Source organism: Meles meles, chromosome 10 (genome assembly GCF_922984935.1).
Source record: "Meles meles chromosome 10, mMelMel3.1 paternal haplotype, whole genome shotgun sequence".
Lineage (NCBI taxonomy): Eukaryota > Metazoa > Chordata > Mammalia > Carnivora > Mustelidae > Meles > Meles meles.
In genome coordinates this window covers 6,849,193-6,865,317 of record NC_060075.1, presented here as the reverse complement: position 1 = coordinate 6,865,317, position 16,125 = coordinate 6,849,193, and the positions used below count along the sequence as shown (strand labels likewise).

Here is a 16,125-nt window from a genome sequence, read left to right as displayed (position 1 = left end):
TACAGAAACTTTAGAACATATAAAATAGCGTATGTATGATTTAGGAGTAATACACATGTAGGAAAAGCGTACAGACAGGTGCATGAATACTCGACGGGATAGTAGCTACCTCTGGAAGCTGGGATGAGGAAGGGGTGGTGAAGAGAGGACCAAAACCAAAGTTACACAGGCGCTCCATCAGTACAGATGGCCCCCCGATTTGGGATGGTACCACTTACAATTTCTCAGCTTTACGATGGTGTGAAAGCAATATGAATTTTGATCTTTTCCTGGCTAGTGAATGCTGGGGGATCCTCTCTCGTGATGGTGGGCAGCTGCAGCTCCCCATCAGCCATGTGATCACAAGGGGCAAAACCCGATACGCTTACAACCATGGGTACCCACACAGCCTTTGTCTGTCACTTTCAGTACACCAGTCAGTACATTACATGAGATAGTCGACACTATTATAAAACAGACTTTGTGTCCGGTGGTTTGCCCAACTGTAGGTTAATATGCTTTGAGCACATTCAAGGTAGGTTGGGTTAAGCAATGATGCTCAGTAGGTTTAGGTGTTTTAAATAGTATTTTCCACTTATGATGGGTTTACTGTGACGTAACCCCATTGTAAGTCACAGATCTGTACTGTAATAACTTATTACTTAAGCTGACCCAATGGCTCACAGGTGAACATTTTTTACACCATCCGAATCATCTGAATATCTTTTTTTAAAAAAGGATTTTATTTATTTATTTATTTGAAAGGGAAGGAGGGAGCACAAGCAAAAGGAAGAGACAGAGGGAGAAGCAACCTCACTGCTGAGCAGGGATCCCAACAGTAGGGCTCGATCCCAGGATCAAGACCTGAGCCGAAGGCAGACACTTAACCGACTGAGCCACCCAGATGCCCCACACCTTCTAAATATCTTTAACATTGCAAAATACATGTAAATAAATTAATCAAGTCATCACTGAGTTTTGCTATCTCATGGGGAGGGACACAGGCTTGTGAAAAAACAATGTCAAAACAATATTCAGTAATACTATTAACAGAGGGAAACATGAAGCACTGTGGGAACATTAAAGAAGGGATTAGCAATCTCCAGAGGAAGAGTTCATTGAAAACTCCCTTTGTCCTGCTTTTTGACTATGAAACTATTCTCACAAAACTTTACGATATGTGTACAAATCACGATTTATCTGTCATTATAACTTCAGTTCACAAATACAGTAACATGTAACTTCTAACATTTATTCTAAAATTGCATTGTGATTTCCTCTTTAACCTATTAGTTCCTTAGGAGGGTATTTTTAAAGTTTCTAAGCCTAGCAAGTTTTGTTTTTAGTTTAAAGTTTTCGTACTTACTCCTAAATTAACACTTCATGGTAGGAGAAATTTGATCACCATGAAATGGTCTTTTAAAAATATGTTGAGACTTAACTGTAACCTACCACATAAGTTAATTTTCATAAGTCCTCTGTATGTGTTTAAAACCGATGTTATTTCCTATACAGGGCTTTCAGTTGGGCAAAACTAGTAAATTTTTTGCTGTTCATATCAGATTATTAATACTTAAGTTTATTGTCTGATGCACACATTTATGAAAGCTATGCTAACTATCCAACTAAAATTATAGTACATTTATTTTGGTCATTTTGTTAACTTTTGCTTTTCTTTTTTTTTTTTTTTGAAAGATGTTATGTATTTGGGAGTGAGTGAAAGTGAGAGAGCTCATAGAGGAAGAGGGAGAAGCAGATTCAGCTCTGAGTGGAGAGCACTGAGTGGCAAGCAGACACCTAACTGACTAAGGTATCCGGGCACCCCATAACTTTTGCCTTTCATATTACAAATCCACATCATTAGGTGTTTACAGTTCATGGTTCTCCCCCCGCCCCCCCCCACCAAACAAGTTCATGATTCCTAGATCTTCCTAGTGGATTTTTACGGATTTTGCCATGAATTCTAACTTGTTCTCATATAGTTTCACCGGACTTCATTCAGTAAATCCTTTTCTATCATTTTATTTTCATTCTTTACTGTCTGTAGTCATCACTCTTGTAAACTTTGTATAGTAAGTATGAAGTTTTAAAATATCTGACAGTCTTCGGTGTACTTAACTCATTACTTTATTATTTTCATCACCCTGGAAATTATTTCTTTTCCTGCCTTCAGGTGGATTGAAACTTTTCTGTATTCCTTTTTTCTTCAGCTGTTTCAGAAACTATATATTAACATATTAGTGATCGATCTTGATTTTTTTAACAACTTCATTGAGGTACAACTGATAGACCATAAACTGTATATATTTAAAACTTATAATTTGCTAAGTTTTGCCGTATGTGTAAGTTCACGAAACATCCTCAGAATCACGATAATAAACATACCTATAATGCCCCAAATTCTCCATGCCCTTCATGTTTTCCTCTTTATTCTCTTCAATTAGCAATAATCGTGCCTCAGATAAACCTCATTGGCTATGATACTGCCACTGCGCAAAGCTTCCTCTTTATTCTTTTCAAAGATTTATTTGAGAGAGAGCGAGAGAGCGAGCATGAACAGGGGTAAGGAGCAGACTCCCTGCCGAGCAGGGAGCCTGACTTGGAGCTTGATCCCAGGATCCTGAGATCATGACCTCAGCCGAAAACAGATGCCTAACTCACTGAGCCACCCAAATGCCCCGATTTTTCTCCTTATTCCTGAAGCGAGTTTCACCATCACTGTGGGTGTGGATTAATTTTTACCATCCTCCTATGTAATGGAAGTGCACTTCTCAGTTGAGAACTTTGGAAACCTCTCAGCCATTTTGAGGTATTGCTACTCAGCCACTCCCCTTATTGTTTTTTTCCTTCTGGAACTGTTAGTTATACATTGGAAGCTCTCAATTCTGTGTGTATCTTCACTGCTTTCATACTTTTTCATATTTCTCTCTCTACTTCATTCTGGGTAGATTCCTAAAGCTTGCTCTATTCAGGGTCTCAGGTGAGTCAGTAACTTTATCTTCTCGTTTCCAAGGCTCTTTTTCATATCCACTTGTTTGTATATCATTTCTTCACTTTTTATTAGTATTTTTAAATGTTAGAATCCATTTATATTTTGATGAATGAAGTGTACTGATTTTAAGGTATCTTCCAGAATTCTCTATTACTTTAAATTTATATGGAGTGAATTCATCTTCTGATTTTGTCTTGTTGGGCCACTTAAACTTAGATCTCTTTATGGGTTCTAAAATTAGTCTGCGGGATCATTCAGAAGGGGGTTGGTAGAGTTTCAGGGTTTTTTGAGAACATGCACACATCCAACTATTCCTGCTAGCTGCTTTGCAGCTGTGTCTACCTGATTCCCTAGAACCCTCAAGTCCATAATCAAGTCCTATGTGGTTCGGTGCTCCTTCACCCCGCCCGCCCTGTGTAAGTGGGTATAATATAGATCCAAGTATTAAGCCACAGAACGGCTTGATCTGGATGGAGAAAATGCAAAAGCAAGATCAAATTCCAGCCCTGGCAGGGGTTCAGTCTATGAGGGAAGCAGGCAGGTTACAGGTGGATGCGAAGAGTGCTATTAGAGAAAGGAGTTTCGTGGATGCGCTGACACTGTGCGCATACCCCAGACGTTCCTGGCGTTGAGACTGAATGCTGCAACCAGGAGTTAGGAAGATGAGGGAGGAGTTATGAGGACAGGATGCACCTGGGAAAGAGAGCAGTCATTTGGTAAGAGTGAAATTCATATGGTAAAGAGGTAACAAGCTTAAGCTGAAAAGGCAGGTCTGGGTCAGCTTGGAGGTTTTTTTCCTAATGTCATGTTAGAGTTTGCATTTATAATAAAATCACAAACTTCTAAAAGTATTATCTGGAGAATAACATTTGAGTTGCATTTTAGGAAAACCAATCTGTTACAAGGGGGATGAATGCACTGCCCGAAAAAACTGTTAATACGAACACTAAACAATTTTTAAAAGTTGGCTTCAGTTAGGGGTGATGGTAGAGATAAAGAAGGGGGTTTGGGAGGAATTTAGAAGACAGGTTGGGTGTAGGAAAACCTAGATCATTATCAGATCTGGAGACTAGTTAGTGCGACTTTAGAGGTGGGAAACACAGAAGAGTATACGAGGACGTGCAGAATGAGGGCTGATACGGACAAGGAGTCCTTTCTGAGGCATTTTGTGTGTGAGATGCCTATGGAAGTCAGAAATACTCAGGAGGAAGTTCAACTATGGATATGGATCTGTAGACCTGAAAGTCATCAGCACCCAAGAGAGAACACATGACATCACTACCCAAGCTGTGGCTCAGAAGAGAGACGGACAGACACATAGAGCTAGCTGTTAGTTTGGTTGTTTTTTGTTTTTTTTTTTTGCGGGGGGGGGGGGCAGGTGCTTCTTCACCATTCTTGGTATTTTTTCCCATTTAGGAAAGCACAGCACTCCTAATCTCTGTGCCTCCTCATTCACTTTGTTCAGGTCTAGTGCACATCTTTAGGTTCTCCAGTATCAATTAGTTAAGATGAAGAGGTCACAGGGTTGGGCCCTAATCCAATAGGATTGGTGTCCTCCTAATAAGAGGAAGGAACACCTGAGATTCGCCCGCACCCAAAGAAAAAGCCATATGAGGACCCAGGAGGCCAGTTCTCATCAGAACCCTGCTGGCACCTTGACCTTGGACGTCTAGCCTTCAGAACTGTAAGAAAATTAGTCTCTGTGGTTTAAGCTACCCAGGCTGTAGCATTTTGTTATAGCCTGAGCTAATACATCCCTAATGTAAGAAGCTTTCATCACAAGCAGCTTTATTACAAAACAGAGGAGAGAAAAGGCTGAAAGGAAAAGGCCTAACCTTAACTTCACGGGATGACAGAATGCTTTCAAACAGAGCTTTCCTTCTTCCGGTTTCGCCGCTTTCTACATCACATGTTCTGAAACTTTTCAAAGAATTTCACTTGAAAAGACTGTCACTCAGTACATCTGGGGAGGGTCCCCAGGGCCTGTATTTTCCACATGTCTGCCAGGCAGGCACAGAGTTGTCCTGAGGTACGCTGGTGAAAAGGCCAGCCAAGGTTGACGTCCAGCCCACACGCGCCTTGGCATGGGTTAGGGAAAGTGTCTTCTTCTTTGCACAAAGGCACCACTGATTCACGAGATGCTTGCAGGGATGGACCAACCGGAGGTGGCATCTCTCCTTTTTGTATAAATGCTGATTTGCAGGGTGCCCTTGGTTCCGGCTGATTCAGGTAATCCACGACCACCATGTACTATAAAAATGGAAAATTTACATAAGCCCCAAGGATTTCCTAAGGAAGCAAATCTATACATTTTTGTAGGAATGATATTAAAAGACAGTCCAAAAGATAGACAAAGGTTTGCTAGAACAGACTGGAAAATCACCTTATGATGACAGATTAAGCCACAGAACAAAACAATGGAGTGACGTCCTGGAATGGCAGTATTTTTCCCTTTGGTATTTACCTAAGAGACCCCAATATTAAGGCAAGTCTGTTTCTTGGCGAATTGACATACACTGTTGAAAATGCAGAGGGGTTAGATACAAGTCTTTGTTACTTGCAATCGTGGACTTTTAGGTGATTTAAATTAAATTAATCCAGAGGGGAAATGACACTTATGTGTGCCACCGTTAACAAAGGAGATGGGAGATGACATTTATTTTTGGCAACAGAGAGAAATCCTCCCGAGACACAGATGCTCTCTCACCACGCGGGAGAAAATGAAAATTCACTAAGAGAACACTGAAAACTTCAACACAAATTAAATAAGGAGGCCTGGGAACAGGAAGCGGAAAGAAAATGCTCCTTCCATGACTGGCAGGCCTTGCCCATGGGGATTACAGAGCAGAGATGTCTGGACCACTGGGAGTCTCTGTCAAGCAGCCATCATGCCCTGCCTGCTGCGCAGCTGGCCAGTGTATGAGGCCAGCGTTTGTGAATTCCTCATCCAGCTTATGCCATGGTTCCAAGAGCCGCGGGTTCCAGCTGAAAGCTGTCACTGCTTCCTTTCTGCACTGCTTGACCTAGACACTGAAGGGCTTCTCCTTGGCATGTACCGCAACGTGGGTGTTCAGGGCCCCCATGTACGTAAAGCTCCTTCCACACTCATCACAAGAAAACGGCCTCTCCCCTCTGTGATGGTGCAGATGGGTCTTCAAACTTCTCTTCTGGAGGAACCCCTTGCCACATTCCGAGCACCTGAAGGGCTTCTCTCCACTATGTGTATGCAAATGGACCTTCAAGCTTCCCCTTATGCAGTAGCTCTTGTCACACTCGGGGCACTGGAAGGGCTTCTCCCCACTATGGACTCGAATGTGTTCAGTGAGCCTGTACTGCTGAGTGAAACTTTTGCCACATTTAACACAGGAGAATGGCTTTTTGTCACTGTGCTGGAGCAGGTGGCTTTTCAAATTTCCTTTGAGACGGAAACTTTTGTGGCACTCAGGACACTGGAAGGGTTTCTCTCCACTGTGGATTCTCTTGTGTTCCGTGAGCTGTGACTGCTGAGTGTAGGTCTTACCGCACTCACCGCAAGCAAACGGCTTCTCGCCCCTGTGTATCCGCTGGTGGGATTTCATGGAGGCCTTCCAGAAGAAGCTCTTGTCACACTCGGGACACTGGAAAGGGTCCTCCCCACTGTGAAGTCTCATGTGCTCGGCAAGGTGCGAGTGTCGGCTAAAGCTCCGGGGGCACTCAGAACAGGAGAAGGGCTTTTCTCTGGTGTGGACCTTGAGGTGCTCCGTGAGCCTCGACTGCCGAGGAAAGGTCTTTTTGCACTCACCGCAGGAGAATTCCTTTTGCCTGCTGTGGACTCTGCCATGGCGAGTGAGCTTAGAGGGCCGGGTAAACCTCTTGCCACACTCGCCACAGGAGAACGGCTTCTCCTCACTATGTAAACGCTGATGGGCCTTCATGGCATTCTTCCAAGAGAAGCTCCGGTCACACTCGGGACACTGGAAGGGCTTCTTCCCACTGTGCTGAAACAGATGGGCTTTTAGGCTTCTCCTCAGGCGGAAACTTTTCTTACACTCGGGACACTGGAAGGGCTTCTCTCCGGTATGGACTCTGATATGTTCAGTGAGTTTCGTCTTGTGGGTGAACTTCCTACCACACTCGTCACAAGAGAACGGCTTCTCTCCACTGTGCGTCCTCTGGTGGGCCTTCACGGCAGCCTTCCGCGAGAAGCTTCGGCCACATTCTGGACAACAGAAGGGCTTCTTCTCGTTGTGCTGGCAAAGATGGGCCTTCAAACTCCTCTGCAGGCGGAAGCTTCTGTGGCACTCGGGACACCGGAAAGGCTTCTCCCCTGTGTGCACCCTGCGGTGCTCCGTGAGCTTACATCGCTGGGTGAAACCCTTGCCACACTGCTCACAGGAAAATGGCTTCTCCCTTTTGTGCAAACGCAGATGCTTCTTTAAAGTGGCTTCACCCTGGAAGGTCTTGTCACACTCGGGGCACGGAAAGTGCCGCTGCCCTGCGTGAACGATCCGGTGGTGAGTGACCAGGCTGCACCTGAGACAGTAGCTCTTCTCGCACTTGCCGCACTGGAATCGCGGCTTCGTGCGTGGGATCATCCGGTTCCACCTGAGCTCGGGGTTCCCTCTGGATTTGTTTTTGTACTTGGAGTATTTACAGGCCTGGCGCTTAGAGTGGCTTCTTTTGTGCTTTACCAAGTCCCTCTTTAGCCCAAAGATCTTCCCACAGACAAAGCAGGAATAAAATCTTGGTCCTGGTGGAATTTCCAGGTGGTCTGGAGTACCTGTCAGCTTATGCCATGGATTGTCCTTATCCTGACCAGATGCTCTGAGGTCGAGGTTTCTATGTACAATCCCTATTTCTTGGAGACTTGGATGCTGTAAGGCAGCTCTTTGATCTGATAAGATCTTTCTTTCCTGCCCTGCTAAGATAGCACGGGAACCCTGCTTTAGACCATTTACATGGTCTTCCTCCTCTTTGGCCCCGAGAGTTCCTTGGTCACCTGGAGAGAAAAAAAGAAGAGCCATCCTTACCAGTAATGTCCCTGGGGTATGGTGGCCTCAAGAATTGTCTTCATGGGGCACCTGGGTGGCTCAGTGGTTTAGCCTCTGCCTTCGGCTCAGGTCATGATCCCAGGGTCCTGGGATCAAGCCCCACATTGGGCTCTCTGCTCCACAGGGAGCCTGCTTCCTTCTCTCTCTCTCTGCCTCTCTGTCTACTTGTGATCTCTGGGATCGCAAGGTCAAATAAATAAATAAAACCTTAAAAAAAAAAAAGAATTGTCTTCATATCTCTAACAGCATGGGAAAAGGAATCTCATTGATCTCTGACTGTGCATCTGCCTCCACAAGAGAATTATATTTAAGGTTAACTGTGATATGCAAATCCTTCCATTAGGTGTTAAGAAATGGCTTCATGAGGGGAAAAAAAAACCGAGGGGAACTATATCTTGTGAACTTATGGATGACCCTCAGAGGGTAAGCAGAAGTTGAGAGAAAATAAAGAGGAGAGTCTGAGAATATGACCGTTCTATTTCCTGAAATTTGTGAACTAAGGCTTTGGGTCATATTCTTGCCCCTTCACCCACAGATTTCGGGAAAAGCTTTCTGGAAGAAATGCTCACAGGAAGCATCTTTCTTAGGAATGTCAAATGGCAAGTGATTAAATTCACAAAGAACACTATAGAAATAATTCTCTTTTTCAAGGAACACCGCGTTATAAGAAAGGTATTAATATGAGCACAGTCAGTGCTGTTCCCAAAGGAAAAGCCATGATGACAAGAAACGGGGAGCTAACGAGTTGGCACCTTATTTTCACCCACAAAAACCGGAGAGAACGATGGCAGCCTCTGTATTTCAGAACTGCTTTTTCTCCCACCTGTTGAACTGAGTCCTGGGGCTCTCCTTTTTTAAGTCTCTTAACAGAGGAGGAAAATTCACCTGTCGGGAAGCGTGGGCCTGCCCCCGGAAAAGGACTCTGATTATGCTCTGTGGTCATCTTAACGACAACATAGGTTATGCTTCCAACTGGGTGATGTCATTTAGTAAGCGCTCCACAGCTGGCGTCTAGATCATTCTTCCCTACCTCCTTGACTCCTCTATTTCTTACCACTTTATTATTTATTCCAGGCAGAGGCACAGTTCTGATTATTGGGTGAGTGCCACTTGGCAGGAAGGGAACATTAGTTTTTAGGGACAGCCACTAAAGTTGTTCATTCTTTGGTACTCAGAAACCTTTCTAGGTCCTACCTTTCTATAGGATGAAGTCAAACTTCTGCCTCGGCTTTCCTAGCCTCAGATAATCTGACATTACTTTATTTTTCCCCTTCTCCATGTCCATACCCTCCCAAGAATAACATTGGGCGATAGATTTTCTAAATACAATGGGCTTGTTCCCACTTCTGAGTCTCAGCTCATGTATGACCCCTGCAGATCTTCTCTGTCTAACCAAACCTATACATTCTTTGTTTTTTAAATCCTAATTCCTGGGGCACCTGGGTGGCTCAGTGGGTTAAAGCCTCTGCCTTCGGCTCAGGTGATGATCCCAGGGTCCTGGGATCGAGCCCCGCATCGGGCTCTCTGCTTGGCAGTGGGCCTGCTTCCCTTCCTCTCTCTCTGCCTGCCTCTCTGCCAACTTGTGATCTCTGTCTGTCAAATAAATAATAAACAAAATCTTTTTTAAATAAATAAATAAATAAATAAATAAATAAATAAATCCTAATTCCTTAGAAGTCCTCTTGGGAAACTGCTATTTCTACTCCACTCATTCTCCCCTAAATCCCTGCAACTCTACTACCACTGACACTTGTTTTATTAACTTGTATACAGTCCTACCTTATAGAGGACTCGTCCAACAGTTCAATACCATCGACTAACGTGTCATGTCAGGTCAGGAAGACAGTACACTCCGACAGCAGAATGTACATACAGATACGTAGATCGCTCCATCCCGCCCCAGCCCAAGTAATAACTGACAGTGCTATGAACATGGTAGAGACCATATACTCGTGACATGAATGAAATAAGAGACGGTGGCAATGAAATAACATCCTTGGGTGCCTGGGTGGCTCAGTGGGTTAAGCCGCTGCCTTCAGCTCAGGTCATGATCTCAGGGTCCTGGGATCGAGTCCCACATCGGGCTCTCTGCTCAGCGGAGAGCCTGCTTCCCTTCCTCTCTCTCTGCCTGCCTCTCTTGTGATTTCTTTCTGTTAAATAAATTAAAAAAAAAAAAAAAAAAAAAGAAATAACGTCCTTGGTAATTCTTTTATTCCTTTGATGGACCTCATCATACAGTCCCTGGGTTCAAATCCCCTTCTCTTCAAGAGAATCCTTTGGCTACCAGGGACTTAGAAGGTCTCCATTTAATAAAACATTAGCATAGTCTAAAAAATGACATATTCCCTTAAGTATTTAAAATGTGATAAAGTGTTTCCAATGTTTTTCTTACAAGGAATTTAAAAAGGAATCCTTCAAAAGGAACTTAAAAAAAAAAAAAACCAAAACCTAAGTTCTAAAACTGCATAATAAAAAATAATGTTATACCAAATTGGGCAGTTTTCCATTTCTCTATATTCAAACGGACACACTGGTGTGATGGAGAAGGTGGTTGTTTCTCCGGGCTCGGCAAGTGTGTCCTTTATTTGCTCTTTTACGGGTACTTCTTTCCAGGGTCATAATTTTTTTTTATTTGAATGAAACATACACAACGTCCCTCTTTATAAAAAGTAATACATTCTTGTGTTTGTTTCCTACTTGAGTAAAAAAACCTAATATTCTCCACCAAAACAGTGTTTCTTCGTCACTATGTCCAGCTGCCTATCCAGGAAGATTCAGGAAAATGAAATGAGTCATGACCCTAAATCCATCATACTCACCCAAATACAGCAACTTTCCAGTCTTCTGCAAGTCCCACTGCTCATCAGTAGAAGCGCTAAGTGTCACGTTTTTCTCCAGGGGTCCCCGGTCTCTGATTAACAGCATTCTCCCTTGTTCTATCCAGGTGATCAAATTCGGCTTGGAGAAAATGCCACCTGCAAGGAGAGTCCACACAGACTCAGTCTGGGTCTACCTGAGTATTTTACTAAACGTGATTTTCACAGTTAAGTTTGATTCCTGTGACACATCATCAAAGTTAGGTTAAAAAGATCAAAACCCTTGAAATTACGTGAATGACAATAAATTTTAGCCTAACCAAAACCGTTTAGCTTAGACGTCCTCTGCAATATTTCATAAAATTAAAGGAGAGAGAAGTGAAGGGCAATAGTTTTTTGTTTTTTTTTAAGATTTTATTTATTTGACAGAAAGAGAGAGATCACAAGTAGACAGAGAAGCAGGCAGAGAGAGAGGGAGGAGCGGGCTCCCCGCTGAGCAGAGAGCCCGATGTGGGCTTTCATCCCAGGACCCTGAGATCATGACCCAAGCCGAAGGCAGAGGCTTAACCCACTGAGCCACCCAGGCGCCCCTCTAAAAGGCCAACAGATAAGGCAGAAAGCATTAACAAATGATCATTATGAGAACAATAAAAAGCAAAATCACAGGGGGTCAGGGAGGGAGCCCGATCACTAAACACTTCTGACTAGACTCCCCACATCCAAGGAAACTAACTACTCAGTGAAGGAACCGGGAACCTTCAATGACAGCACTTATGATGGGGGAGACAGTAACGTGTCTAATGACGTAAGCATGAAGGGAAGAAGGGTGGTTCTAAGGCAATGGAGTGATTTTAGCAGATGCAACGGACAGGTAGTAGAATCACCGACTGCTCAGCCCTCAGGTCAGGGTTTATCAAAGTGCACTGGGTACCACCAGCATTAACAGCACCTGAAGTGCTTGTTAAAAATGTAGATTCCGGGGCCTGACGCTGGACCTGCTAAATCCTAATCTCTGGGGCTGGTATCTGGACGTCCTGTAAAGAAAATCATCTGTAGGGCGCTTGGGTGGCTCAGTCAGTTAAGCAACTGCCTTCAGCTCAGGTCATGACCCCAGGGTCCAGGATTAAGTCCCACGTCGGGCTCCCTGCTCAGTGGACTATCCGCTTCTCCCCTTTCCTCTGCCCCTCCCCTGTGCTTGTGCTCTCTCAAATATACACAATATTAGAAGAGCAAAAGAGAAAGAAAATCATTTGTAAATAATGCCCTTTGGGTTTTAAAATGTGGGAAAACCAGACTGGATTTTCCAAGCCCACAGACACTAGCTGTGTTAGCTCCAAACTCAACACTGGATCAGCACATGGCTCTAGTCTCTCGTACCCTACTGGCCTCAGACTGCTGAGCTTGAACTCCAAAAGCTGAAGGGTCCCGGTACTCTGTCCTATCTACACGTTCTCCCTAGATGATCCCATCTAGGCCTCAGGTTTAAAACACCAGATTTGTGGGCGCCTGGGTGGCTCAGTGGGTTAAGCCTCTGCCTTCGGCTCAGGTCACGATCTCAGGGTCCTGGGATTGAGCCCCGCATCGGGCTCTCTGCTCAGCGGGGAACCTGTTTCCTCCTCTCTCTCTGCCTGCCTCTCTGCCTACTTGTGATCTCTCTCTGTCAAATAAATAAATAAGATCTTTAAAAAAACAAAAAACACCAGATTTGTGAATCCAGTCCTGATCTTCACTTGAAATTCTGCTCTCGGATACCCATTTATATATAGTTCCATATAAATATCTAATAAGCATCTCAAACTTACGGCTCTCTCCCCAAGCTTCGTCCTGTCAGTGAATACAGCCACTGCCTCCAACATACTCGAGCCAAAAATCGGGGAGCTGATTCTTCTGTCACCCTGTGGCTCCACATCCAACCCGCCGGCAAACTCTGGATGCGACCTGCAGAAGGTATCCAGAGCCTGTCTACTTCTCTTCATTACTAACTACCCCGTTCAGCTGCCCCATGACACCTCACTTGCCCCGCTGAGATTCTTGGCTGGTGTCTTTCTTTTCTTTTTTTTTTTTTTTAAGATTTTATTTATTTATTTGACAGAGAGACCACAAGTAGGCAGAGAGGCAGGCAGAGAGAGAGGAGGAAGCAGGCTCCCCGCGGAGCAGAGAGTCTGATGCGGGGCTCGATCCCAGGACCCTGAGATCATGACCCAAGCAGAAGGCAGAGGCTTAACTCACTGAGCCACCCAGGCGCCCCTGGTGTCTTTCTTTTCATTGCTGTACACTGCCTTTCATTCTCCACATAGCAACTCAAGTAATTAACTTGAGTTAATTACTCAAATTACTCAACATTTAAACAAATGTTGACATATTACTCCTGTGTAAATCCTCTCATCATCTTACCTTCCCTTTGTCTAGAATAAAATCCTAAAGGCCCCTTCGTCATTTGGTATATCACCGTCCCCTTCTCCTAGCCTTCTATGCATGTGCTCCAGGAGCCTCCCTGTGCCTCCCACCACACACTGACCACATATATTCCAACCCTTAACTTTTGCACTAGTCCTTCCTCTGCTTAGAACTCTCTTCCCCCTGATTTCACACAATCTTGTCCTTTGTGTCTCAGATGGAAGAGGTTATAAACTCCAAAGGAGGGAGAGAATGCTACATGCTAAACTGAGATCACCTATTAAAGTGAAAACAGTAGAAATGGTTTTAATGATATATGAATGAATTAGAGCAAGCTGGATAAAGAGCAAGGTATAATCTCCACAAATTTCTCTTCAAATCTGCCCCCTCGCTATTTCTCTAGGGATACCTAAATGTCCCATCCCACTGCTCTTTCTCCCTCTACCAGAGACCTATTTTCCCAGTTCTTATGAGGACAGAAAATTCATCACATCTAGGCAACATAAGTAGGCATCAAAGTCTCAGTTAAAAAAAATAAAAGAGTACACTTAAAAAGAGAGAGAGATGATTGTATTATTTAGTGATTCTAACTGTGGGAGAAACAAGAGAGGGTTTGGGTGAAAGAGACTGCAGAATTAATAAGACTGAAATGTGCAGACGCCACTAGATAAAAAGGGATAAGTTAAATATTCCCAGGCCGTAATAGAAGTTAATGACATATTCCGAGCGTAAATTAGGCAAAGAATCATATGAAACCAGCAGTAGCTCATACAGAACAGAAAGCCTATTGATAGTAGGCAGCTTCCCCCAAAATGATTCCTTTGAAGCCGTCTTACCCAGGGACTCAAGAGTCTCATAATTGGTCTTCATCACTTGCTGATACATTTCCTTCTGCCACTTCTCCAGGATCTCCCACTCTTGCTCCGAAAAGTATAAGGCCACATCATCAAATGTCATCGTTACCTGGAATCACAAACAGCACATGCGTACGTTTTCACGTTCAAGCTACTGTCTTTTCAATGTCCACGCCTTTAACAGACAAGAGGAAACTATGCTAAAGTCTCCTTCTCTCTGGATGGTGCCATGAACGATGTAATAGAGGGGTCACAGAAGTCCACGGGACCCACAGAGTGAATGAATGACTAGCAGACCTTTGAGGACGTGTACCCTCTGCAGGGGGAATCCTTTACTTAGCAACAAGCAATTACTGCTATGCAAGACTTTTAAAAAACTTTTTATTTTGAAATAATTACAGACTCATAGGAAGTTGCAAAGATAGTAGTCCAGAAAGGTTCCCTGTATCCTACACCTGCTGCGGGAGGGGGTGAGAAGCAGAAGGGAAGAAAAGGCATTTCATTAGTAAGATTACGAGATGAGAAATTTCAGGAAGGGTAGAAGGAAAACGTGCACAGGTAGGCAGACTATACTTAATTGAACTTAACAGTTTCATGGATTAAGCTCAGGATATGCGTTTTAAACTCTAAAACCAGTGCTCACACTTTCCATTAACAACCCCAGTGGTTTCGCGTTTCCCCGCATCTCCTAGAGCCACAGTCTGCAGGTCCTCTCATGCCCACTCTTCCTTCCCCCAACTTTTTCCATCCGTTTATACAGCCGCAGCCGCAGAGCCCACCTCCACCAGCAGAGCCCGGACCAAGAGCCCGAGAGAAACCCCGACGTGCAAAGAGCCCCGACCCACGGCGGGAAAAGTCGGGTGACCTGAGGGGACGACCGGTAAGACCCTGGATTTCTCCACTCGGCCCCTCTCTTCCGGCTCCCCTGCAGAGCAACTCCGGCACCTCCGCCGCCCCTTCCCCGGCCGCGGGCTCGGAGCTCAGTCCTGGGTCACGGACAGTCCCCCGCTACCTCACTCCCCGGCTCGGGACCCCACTCCACACCGCGAACGGGACGAATTTCGACACGGCCCGCACCCTCCACGACCCCGCTTACCGGACCCAGCTCCGCCATGGCCCTTGGGGTCCCCGCCGAGTCCACCGCCCGACAGACGCCGAGACCCTAGGCGGCCCCGCAGCACCTCCCTCCGCTCGCGGCCTCCTGCCCCGCCCAGCCCCGCAGGCCCAGCCCCCGCGCGGTGCACGCTGGGACTCGAGCCTGATCCCCGCCCCACAGCGCCCCCTGCGGGCCGGAGGAGACAGCGTCGTCCGCCGGAGTCGAACCGCAGCGGCGGTGGCGCCATGGGTGGCAGGTCATCTTGCTCTGCCGGGGGTCTCCAAACGACGAGGACCGAGACCCAGACGCGCTAAAAGGCGCTGGAGAGAGGGAGACGGAGAAATGGACGTGCAGAGTGAGCCGCAAGTAGGGAGGAGACTCCCTATTCACTGAGCCCTGGACGCAAAAGGGGTGCGGGGATTGGTTCCTCCCTGAAGCGGACCCCAGGCGAGGGTTGGATCACTGTGAGGGACGTGAGCCGGCCAAGGGGGTCAGGGAGTCGGTCCCCACCGTAGGCAAATGCGGAGCCTGTGGTGCCGGGCACTCTGAGAGTGTGTGGATCTGCTCAATCCTCCCGCCAGGGCCCGGGAGGCTGGGAATCGATCCACCCAACCTGGCCCTCCTTCAGCGAGAGCACTTCTGGTCTATCTTGGACAAAGGCCGAGCTGATATTTAACTGTAGGTTTTTGTAGATAAGTCTTCCAGGTTGAGGACGTTCTCTTCTATTCCTAGTTTGCTGGGATTGTGTATTGTGAGTGGGATCTTTCTTTGCCCAATGCTTTTAATGCATAAATTTCTATTATTGTGTAGTTTTTCTCCTTTAAACGATTAATATGGTAGATTAGAAGGATTGGTTTCGGAGCATTGAACCAGCCTTGCATTCCTGCCGTAAACCTCACAGTAAAAAATGTGGAGCGTCTGAAATGCCACCCCTCGAACAAGCTGACAGATCCACCTGCCA

General features: G+C 45.4%; 1 protein-coding gene and 1 pseudogene across 3 annotated transcripts; both read right to left on the bottom strand.

Moving 5' to 3' along the window:
- Positions 1-2,359: 2,359 nt before the first annotated feature.
- On the bottom strand, positions 2,360-2,480 carry LOC123952353 (annotated as a pseudogene).
- A 53-nt stretch (positions 2,481-2,533) lies between these two features.
- ZNF425 (zinc finger protein 425) lies at positions 2,534-15,254 on the bottom strand. 3 transcript variants are annotated; one of them, XR_006820468.1, is made up of 5 exons: positions 15,165-15,254; positions 14,051-14,177; positions 10,821-10,976; positions 4,807-7,949; positions 2,534-3,664 (listed from the first exon to the last, which is right to left on the bottom strand). XR_006820468.1 is itself a non-coding variant. In XM_046020109.1 (4 exons), exons 1-4 carry the CDS (start codon positions 15,180-15,182, stop codon positions 5,995-5,997), a joined length of 2,256 nt encoding a protein of 751 aa, XP_045876065.1. In that variant the 5' UTR covers positions 15,183-15,254; the 3' UTR covers positions 4,743-5,994. The 3 variants fall into 3 exon arrangements, 2 of the variants coding, with proteins under 2 accessions (XP_045876065.1, XP_045876066.1); XM_046020109.1 differs by lacking the exon at positions 2,534-3,664 and having other exon boundaries at positions 4,743-7,949; XM_046020110.1 differs by lacking the exons at positions 2,534-3,664; positions 15,165-15,254 and adding an exon at positions 12,620-12,755 and having other exon boundaries at positions 4,743-7,949; positions 14,051-14,178.
- Between the last annotated feature and the right edge of the window lie 871 nt (positions 15,255-16,125).